Genomic DNA, 10,657 nt, shown 5'->3' with positions numbered 1-10,657 from the left:
CTCGGTGCTGACATCCTCACGTGTATTGTTTTGTAATTTCCCACAGCTAACAGAAATGAGAACGTGTGTGCTTATTCTCAAGGACAGAGGAGTTAGAGCATTTTACACTACCCTCCTACCCAACAACTAACGGACAAGGAAAACACAAAGAGGAAAAAATAATTGGTGGTAGGAGGTTTGAAGAAGTTAATTAAGGAGCTGAAATCCCCACCTCCTGTTGAATGAGAAGCTGCCTGGAGGCTATAGTCTCACCATAAAGGCCTGACTTGCCCACAGGACTGGTCAGTACTAAAGTATGACCTCTCATAAGACTCTTCAAGACTAAGATACTATTGGATTACTTACAGTGAGGGACTGGCCAACCTGGCCACCTGCTTTTGTAAATAAAGACTGACTGGAACCCAGTCACACGCACTCATTTAGGTAACATCTGTGGTAGAGCTGAGTAGCTGCGACAGCCAGCAAAGCCTAGATGGTTTTCTGTCTGGCCCTTTACTTAAACAGTTTGCTAACGTCATCGATGCTAAATGTCTAAAACTTCAAAAATTAATGCTGCCACATTAATTTTAAAAAGAAAGTGAGTTTCAGAATGATACGAACTGTTATTTACTTCCTCCATCACGCTTTTCCTTGAGATAATAATCGTTTTTACCTCCTAATACTGATGTGTGGATTAAAAGAGCTGATAGGTGGGGCGCCTGGCTGGTAGAGAGTGCAACTCTTGATCTCAGGGTTGTGAGTTCAAGCCCCATGTTGAGCTTAGAGCTTAGTTAAAAAAAAAAAAAAAAAAGATAAATAAAGGAGCTAATAGGTACAAAGCACTTCGAATGCTCCATAAATACTGGCTGTTGGTTAAGTACTATTGTACCAAACCTGTCCTAACATAACGTAATGTAGGCTGGTGGCTTGGGACACAATTCCCAGTGGAATTTACAATGTGCTGTAACTCTAAATAAATGACAGTACTATCAAACAATGGAATATTTTGCAGCTGTAAGGAAGGATGAAGACACTTAGTGGACTGCTATGGATATCAATGTATTAGTCAAGCAAAAAAGAAAGCAGAGTATATAGAACGGTATGTATAGCATCTGCCTTTTATATTTTAAAAGCAGGAAAATTAAGATGATATATTTGTATTTTCTTGGATATGCCTTGTGAAACTCTACAGCAACAACAAGCAGATACCAGTTGGGCATGAAAGGCAGTAGGAAGTGGGCAGAGGGGGATGAGGGGTGAGGTAGGCGTTTCGCTGGACAGCATTTTAATTTTTTTTTTTTACTTTTGAACTCATGAATGTATTACCTATGGAAAAATTAAAAATGCTGTCTCTCAAACACCTTAGAAGGGAGTGAAGATGATGTGCTCTGGAAAACTGTTAAATGAGCTCACATATGCCTTCAATGTGCCTCCAGACATTAAAAATGCATGTGAATGCACAAAATTGTGAACAGAAAAGATACATAGGATACATATGATTTAAAAATATATATATAAGGAAATTCACAAATCAAATATTATAAATAGAAATTTGTTCCATCTCTATCTCCAAAAATTAACATAGTCAAAAGCATGTTTTGGGCTATTTTAATTTTGGCTTATATGTTTGGATTTATAGATTCTTCTTTAGAAATCCAAACAGAAAAAATAAATGGAATAAAAAATAAAAATCTCACTCCTGGCCTCCAACCACCAGACCCTTTCCTATGCATTCACATGCCTATATATAACATAAACTTGTATCTATTATACTATAATTTACTTTTTTCACTAACCTATGTCTTGATCCTTCCAGAATATACATGTAGACCTACTTTTTCCTTAAATGGCTACATAGTATTTTCTAGTATGGAGGTAACCTAATTTATTCAGCCATTACGTTTGAACGCTTCCAATTTTTTTGCTATCTTAAACTGTACTGCTGTGCATATCCTTGTGTATATTTTTGTATTTCTATAGGATATAGAACAGGGCAAACTTGATAAGGAATATTTAGAAAACTTAGATTCACAATTTGCCTCATAACAAATCAACTTCAGCTAGACAGAAGAGCAGAAAAGAGCTGGCAGATAATAGGGCAGAATATTAACAATTGAAGCCCAAAGATAAAAATGGATAGATTTAACTCTAAAAACATAAAAAATTTTCGTATGATCAAAATTCACCAAACTAACATAAAAAAGGAAAAAGAATGAGTAAAATGTTTCTAACAAATAGGGAAATGGACTATTATCAGGATCCCATCAACAAAAGTGACAATGTAAGGAAATTAAAATGTAATAGTGGCTGTACTTTGTAACTACTGAATTAGAAATTTAAACATTAAAAAAAAAAAATCTATGTGTTTTGACTCATCCATCTCATGTTTGGAAATTTATTTTGCAGAACTAATTCAAGGAGGGAGGTGTGTGTGAAGGGGTCTTTAAACGATGTTGATCACCACAGTGTTAATGAGCACAAAAAAATTGAAACCTTGTTATCAACAACAACAAAAAACTGAAAAGGAGAAACAACATAAGGATTCACATAAAATTAAGTAAAAAGAACAGAAAGCAATGGGAATAGTGGAGGTGTAAAGGTGATGAAATTATGCACATGGTTCACTGTTAATGTTTTCTCAGTGCGTAATAGTTTTAAGTAACCACACAGTATATAAAGTAATAAGAAAAAAAGTTTCCAGGGAAGACTGGAGTAATAAGTTCTCTGATTGGGACTGGTTTTTCTGGACACTATGGGATGTTGCCATCCTTGATTAAACACCAACAGATACCAAGTTCAGCATCAGCATCATCAAAATCTTAGGGAGCCAAATTTTCACAACAGAAAAATGTACTGCAAACTAGTGGTTCTATCATTAACATGCTTTTATTTAATGTAAAGACATTTCAGGGAAAAGACACAAAGTACTAAATGGAATACAACAAAACAAACTTATTTTTGTATTGCTGTATACTTACCAAGTAATAATTGTAGTATATAAAATATAAGTCCAAAGACACTGTTTGGCTGGTTTAATACACCATCCTTTCCAAAAATGGAACCCAAAAGACCAAATCCTCGACCCCATCTGTAAAATAAGGAAAACCAATAACCCTATTTTGAGTCCTCCTATTTTTAAAAATATACAATTACTTGAGAATGCCATGCCAATACACCCATCTGAATCTCTAAGTTGCCTATTTCTATATATTCTCTTATGCAAAAGGTAGGATAAAGTACTCTTTTTCTTTTTAAATGTTTACTTATCTTGAGAGAGAGCGCACACACGCACGAGCAGGGAAGGACAGAGAGAGAGGGAATCCCAAGCAGGCTCCGCGCTATCAGCACAGAGCCCAACGAGGGGCTCAAACTCACAAACTGCAAGATCATGACCTGAGCCAAAGTTGGACGCTTAACTGACTGAGCCACCTAGGCACCCTCAAAGGACTCTTTCTCTGATGGCATTAGTATCTGCAGAGGAAGGGCTCTCTCAATTTAAGCCAGAGCCTCCTAGCAGCAGCACCACTCACATTTTGGGCTAAAGAATTCTTTACAGTTGGGGGCGGTTCAGTGCATGACAGGGAGTTCAGCAGTATCCCTGGGCGCTGCCCACTAGATGCTAGTAGTACAACCCGCCAGTTGCGACAACCAAAAATGTCTTAAGCCATTGCCAAATGTTCCTGGAGGGGGACAAAACCACCCCCGTTGAAAGCCACTGACTTAAGCTGCCCTATTTCTTCATTCAAAGTCTGTAGACTGCAGTGTTGCTTCCTGACAAATTTCACCAGGATATGCAATAGGAAATGTATCTTGGGAACACATCTTTAAATGTAGAACAAGAGCAGAAACTATAGGCCCTTCCTAGAATCATACATATACCTCAAGAGTAAAAAATTGACACACTATTTGTTCCATTGTTTTTATTTGCAGTTTAACCTCAAGTTTTGCATTTCACTTCACATTTTCAGAATATTTTCCTATTTTTTAAAAAGATTACTTCTGATCTAATAAAATTTGATTCAAATATCAAACTAACATTTACTTCGGATGAAAACTTTTGAAGATAACTTTAACTACGAGCATGCTTTTTAAAATACCAGAAAGAAAACACTAATGGTTTTAAGTCCATAGCAAAGCACTCAATAAAACCTAAACTTTGGTTTGGAAAACAAACTACCTGAAGACAAGGATAAATAAGTGATTCTTTATTTGTCACACTATTTTAAAATTTTTTTAATGTTTATTTTTGAGAGAAAGAGAGAAAGAGCGTGAGTGGGGAAGGGCAGAAAGAGAGGGAGACACAGAATCTGAAGCAGCCTCCAGGCATTGAGCTGTCAGCACATGACATGAACTCATGAACCGCAAAATCATGATCTGAGCCGAAGTCGGACGCTTAACCGACTGAGCCACCCAGGAGCCCCCATCACCCTACTTTAAAAATATATATATTTTTTACAAGCAAGTGAGAGCCCTGAAGATTTTTACTGTACAGAGTTACACACTTTGAGGAACACAAAATAATCTCCACGTTTCTGTATTCTTTCACACATCAAATACTCATTGCGCATGTTCTAGGTGCAGATAATGGGTCAGGCACTGGAATCCAGGAGAGAACCAGTCAGAAGAGGTGGTCCCCTTGTGGAACTCTTATTCCATTTAGGGAGGAGAAGTAGTGAACAGGTGAACAAATGACAAAGTTATCTTCAGAAACGGATGAAACCATTAACAGATATGTGGGAAAAGTGAGGCGGGAGATTATTCGAGACCAGAGCTTCTGAAAATTTAAAAGTGCATATGATCACTTTGGGGTCTCATTAACATGCAGGTTTTCCTTTAGCAGGTCTGTGTTAGGGCCTAGGACTCTGTGTTTCCAAACAAAACAAAACAACTCCCAGCTCAAGCTTCTAGTCTGAGGACCACACTCAGTACCACTCAGCTCTAGACAGAGAAGGGGTCGAGGGAGCTATTCTAGCTAGATGGTCAGAGATGGCCTTTTCCAGGAACTAAAATCCTGAATGAATTAAATCCTGAATGATGAAAAGCAGCCAATCTCAAGAGCAACAGCAAGTACAAAGGCCTTGAGGCAGGAATGAGCGATGAGTGTCCTAAGGCCATCAAGGCTGACACAGGATGAGGGAAGAATGGCAAGAGAATGAGGCACCCAGTCATTTACATCATTTATGGCCTTGTTTATAGGCCATGATGAAGAGTTTGAATTTTATTCTAATTGCAATGGGGAGGGCATTCAGTGGCTTTAAATAGGAGAGTAATATAAGCTTATTTATGATCGCTCTTGACTATTGTGTAAAAAACAAACTGCAGGAGAGCAAGAGCAGACGGAAGAAACTATATGCAATCAACTTCTTAGCCCCACTCATCTGAAGTAGGAATTCAAATGTAAATCACCACCTTTGGCAATGGAAATAATTGGGCACACTGCCAAAATTATAACCGGCAAACAGAATTTTTACATATTCCAAACACTGATCTCTAATTATTCACATAGGATCATGTCAATCTTTTTCCTGAAAACAATGCAGAAATCCATAGAATGAATATATTGGCTTATCACAGTAATACATATATAAGGTTTAAAAATCAAATAACACTGAAAGTCTTACAAAATAGACACCCCATACTCCAGCCCTCTCCACACACAGTTCTGACCCCCAGAGGCAACCATTTTGATATCTTTTAACCTTTTTTCCCTATTTAATTCCACATTTCTAAATAATATGCTTACATGGCTATTTCTTGACTTCTGGATTCTAAATATCTTCTGATTTTCTAATATAGTAGACTAGAATGTTGCTTTAAAGAAACATTTTATTGTGGAAAGCGTTAAATGTACAGACGCAAAGTTAACAGAACAATCCATGTAATCTCATCACCCAGCTTCAAAATTAAACCTCTTTTGTTTCATTTCCACCTCTACCCACACACCACTCATGATGATTTTTAGTTATTTTTTAAATTTTAATGCACAAATCTTAACTTTTCTGTAATTTAAAAAAAATTTTTTTTAACGTTTATTTATTTTTGCGACAGAGAGAGACAGAGCATGAACAGGGGAGGGTCAGAGAGAGGGAGACACAGAATCCGAAACAGGCTCCAGGCTCTGAGCTGTCAGCACAGAGCCCGACGGGCTTGAACTCATGGACCACGAAATCATGACCTGAGCCGAAGTTGGCCGCTTAACCGACTGAGCCACGCAGGCGCCCCAACTTTTCTGTAATTTTGATGAATGGAACACCTGACTACTCCTGGATACATCTGAGTAGTCCTGGTATACTAATTCTGGTATACTCACTAATAGTGTGAAAGGTGAATTTAAGTACCTTTCCTAAACAAACAAACGAACAAACAAAACCCAAACATTCCAACACCAGAGAGTCTTCCCATCTCCCCAATTAAGTTCTGTTAGTTCCTTCCTGTCGATCCACACTCCTCTTTACCACAAGCAGTAAGTACCTGGCTATCTAGGTAGGAATCCAACCTCAAAACCAAAATTAGATCTCTGGTCTTCCTGATCACAGTGCTACGGCATTTCCCTTACGTCACATTAAGTTATAAAGTACAATTACCATTCTAGCATTTTCAACCAAACAGAACGATCACTTAATTACTTGATGAATATAATAAAGTTTAATAAACTTTGATGAACGATGGAATAAGTGTTAGCAAGTCAACTCACAAAGTAGACTGACATTATGTAAGATTATTTTCCTTGGAAAGGTCAATGAGAACAGATTTTCATAAATGACCCTTAAAACTGCTAAGGGTGGTTGTAATTTAAAAACTTCTTGGTGAATTTTTTTCAAGTTGGGACATTTGAAAATACTGAGTTTTCCCCCACTTCTAAAAGCTATATGGAACTATATGAGATACATTTTATGTGCTAACTTTATTCCTGGCTTTATCTTAGTTTCTAACCATTTTCTCCTTGTCCCATCTATAATCACAATTCTATTATTTTACTTATCCCAGACCTGCCCCAAGTAATTTATGGAAGGAGGTGGGATATTAACCAATTGAGAAAAAAAAAATGTTCTCATTTTTTTAAAATGATGATCTTTTTGGTCATTAAAAAAAATTATTTTAATATTTACTTATTTATTTATTTTAAAAAAAATTTTTTAACGTTTATTTTTGAGACAGAGAGAGACAGAGCATGAACAGGGGAGGGGCAGAGAGAGAGGGAGACACAGAATCTGAAACAGGCTCCAGGCTCTGAGCAGTCAGCACAGAGCCCGACGCGGGACTCGAACTCACGAACCGTGAGATCATGACCTAAGCTGAAGTCAGACGCTTAACTGACCAAGACACCCAGGCGCCCCAATGTTTATTTATTTTTCAGAGAGAGAGAGAGAGACCAGAGCACAAGCAGGGGAGGGGCAGAGACAGAGGAAGACAGAAGAATCCGAAGCAGGCTCTAGGTTCTGAGCGGTCAGCACAGAGCCTGACGTGGGGCTCGAACTCACAGACTGCGAGATCATGACCTGAGCTGAAGTTGAATGCTTAACCGACTGAGCCACCCAGGCACCCGTTGTTGGTCATTTTTTATTAAGTTTTTAATTTTAATTCCAGTGTAGTTAACATACAGTGTTATAGTAGTTTCAAGTGTACGATATAGTGATACAACACTTCCAAACATCACCCAGTGCTCATCACAACTGTACTCTTTAATCCCTATCACCTATTTTGCCCAATTCCCCCCACCCCCTGCCTTCCCTCTGACAATCAGTTTGTTCCCTATAGTTAACAGTCTGTTTCTTGGTTTGTCTTTTTCCCTTTGCTCATTTTTTTTGTTTCTTAAATTCTACATGCGTGAAATCATATAGTATTTGTCTTTCTCTGGTCTATTTTGCTTAGCATTATACTCTCTAGCCCCATTCATGTTGTTGCAAATGGCAAGATTTCATTCCTTTTTTATGGCTGAGTAATATTCCATTTTACACACACACACACACACACACACACACACACACACACCCCACATCTTCCTTATCCACTCATCTGTCGATAGACACTTGGGCTGCTTCCATATCTTGGCTATTGTAAGTAATGCTGCTATAAACATAGGGGTACGTGTATCCCTTTGAATTATTATTTTTGTATTCTTTGGGTAAATACCCAGTAGGGCAGTTGCTGGATCTTAGGGCAGTTCTATTTTTAACTTTTTGAGGAACCTCCATACTGTTTTCCACAGTGGCTGCACCAGTTTGCATTCCTACCAACTGTGCAAGAGGGTTCCTTTTTCCCCACATCCTGGCCAAAAGCTGGTTCTTGTGTTTTTTTATTTTAGCCATTCTGACAGTGATATCTCACTGTAGTTTTGATTTGCACTTCCCTGATGAGTGATGTTAAGCATCTTTTCATGTGTCTTGTTGGCCATATGTACTCCTTCTTTGGAGAAATGTCTGTTCATGTCTTCTGCTCATTTTTTAAATTGGATTATTTATTTCTTGGGTGTTGAGTTGTATAAATCCTTTATTTATTTTGGATACTAACCTTTTATTGATGTCATTTGCAGACATTTTCTCCCATTCATTAGGTTGCCTTTTAGTTTTGTTGGCTGTTTCCTTTGCTGCGCAGAAGATTTTTATTTTTTTTTTTATTTTTAGAAGATTTTTATTTTGATGAAGTTTATTTTTGCTTTTATTTACCTTGCCTCAGAAGACCTATCTAGAAAAATTTGCCACAGCTGATGTCAGAGACATCACTGCCTGTGCTCTCTTCTACAATTTTATAGTTTCAGGTCTCACATGTAGCTCTTTGATCCATTTTGAGTTGACTTTTGTGTATGGTGTAAGAAAGTGGTCCAGTTTCATTCTTTTGCATGTAGCTATCCAGTTTTCCCAACACCATTTGTTGAAGAACCTGTCTTTTCCCCATTGTATATTTTTTCCTCCTTTGTCAAAAACTGACCATGTAATTTGTGGGTTTATTTCTGGGTCTTCTGTTCTATGGATCTATGTGTCTATCTTAATCCAGTACCATACTGTTTTGATCACTACAGCTTTGTAATGTACCTTAAAGTCTTGAATTGTGATACCTTCAGTTTTGTTTTTCTTTTTCAAGGTTCCTTTGGCTATTTGGGGTCTTTTTTTTTAATTATTTTTTTAATGTTTATTTATTTTGGGGGACAGAGAGAGGAGACAGAGGATCTGAAGTGGGCTCAGTGCCGACAGCAGAGAGCCCAATGTGGGGCTCAAACGCATGAACAGCAAGATCATGACCTGAGCGGAACTCAAGTGCTTAACCAACTGAGCCACCTGGGTGCCCTGGGGTCTTCTATGGTCCCATACAAATTTTAGGATTACATTCACAAGTTTTAAACTTCTGATGACTTTTATTTATTTGCTTATTTATATATTGGAAATCATTTGCTTTTTTCTTTGGTATTTAAATTTTGTAATGTGTGATGATTTTGCTTTTACCATTATATTTTAACAATACAATTTAATAATAGCAATTGAAAAATTCTCTTTATACAACAAATACATAGATATTTGAGTTCTAAGTATGTGTACTAAATTTAATCACCAAATTTCCACATGGAGAGACCTCCATTTCAGCAATACTTCCTGCCTCTTGACCCATTCCCTCACTTATCTCTTGCTAGGCTGGTAGCAAAAACTTGTTTGATTGATCAGTTTACAAGAAGGAACTGGGCATCTGTAGATCAGACCCTTCTGGATTCCTTCTTTGGGATCTATCTGAACAAAGCTGCATCTAAGACTAAACTTTTTTTTTTTTTTAATGTTTATTTATTTTTGAGAGAGAGAGAGAACAGGAGCAGGGGAGGGGCAGAGAGAGAGGGAGACACAGAATCTGAAGCAGGCTCCAGGCTCTGAGCTGTCAGCACAGAGCCTGATGTGGGACTTGAACCCATGGACTGCGAGATCATGACCCAAGCCGAAGTTGGATGTTTAACCAACTGAGCCACCCAGGCACTCCTATTTTTTTTAATTGTGGTAAAACACACACACACACACACACACACACACACACACACACACACACATTAAATTGACCACCTTAACCATCTTTAAGTGCACAGTTCAGCAATGTTAAATATGCTTGCATTGTTGTGAAACATCTCCAGAACCTTTTTATCTTGCAAAACTGAAGCAACTCTGCTTTTCTCTCTCCTCCCAGTCCCTGGCAACCACCTTTTCATTTTGTTTCTATGAATTTGACTACCTTACTTTAGATACCTCATATAAGTGAAATCCCACAGTACCTGGCTTTATGTGACTGCTTATTTAGTACAGTTCCTTCAAGGTTCATACATGTAGCATGTGACACGATTTCTTTGCTTTTTAAATAAAAGGCTGACTAATATGCCATTTTCTGTGTATACCATACTTTGTTTATCCATTCGTCCATTCAGGGACACTGGGTTGTTTCCACCTCTTGCCATATAAAGCTTGTTTGCTATTTTTTTTTTCTGGTACCCCAAACAATTACAACTGCTCTGGTAATTTTTCACCCATTCCTCTGACAGAAACAAGCCCCGTTGATAGTAAAGTTTCAGGTAAAGCCCAATGTCCAAGCAAATCAAAGATGAGGCCCTTCAACAAGAGCTAGGACATCCTCTCCTACCATTTTGTTGTGAGAGTTAACAGCATGGTTCATGGGAGGAAGATGGCCCTGGGTGAAGATTAAAAAAAAA

General features: G+C 37.8%; 1 protein-coding gene across 1 annotated transcript in view; it reads right to left on the bottom strand.

Annotated features, from left to right (window-relative positions):
- Positions 1-10,657, bottom strand: part of VKORC1L1 (vitamin K epoxide reductase complex subunit 1 like 1) — a 63,431-nt gene that overhangs the window by 4,575 nt on the left and 48,199 nt on the right. The window contains exon 2 of the mRNA XM_049638750.1: positions 2,958-3,067. Within this exon, the coding sequence (XP_049494707.1) occupies positions 2,958-3,067 (110 nt within the window). The remainder of the gene's footprint in view (positions 1-2,957; positions 3,068-10,657) is intronic.

Source organism: Panthera uncia, chromosome E3, assembly GCF_023721935.1.
Source record: "Panthera uncia isolate 11264 chromosome E3, Puncia_PCG_1.0, whole genome shotgun sequence".
Taxonomy (NCBI): Eukaryota; Metazoa; Chordata; class Mammalia; order Carnivora; family Felidae; genus Panthera; species Panthera uncia.
Note: the sequence above shows the minus strand (reverse complement) of the source record. Positions and strands in the feature narration are given on the sequence as shown.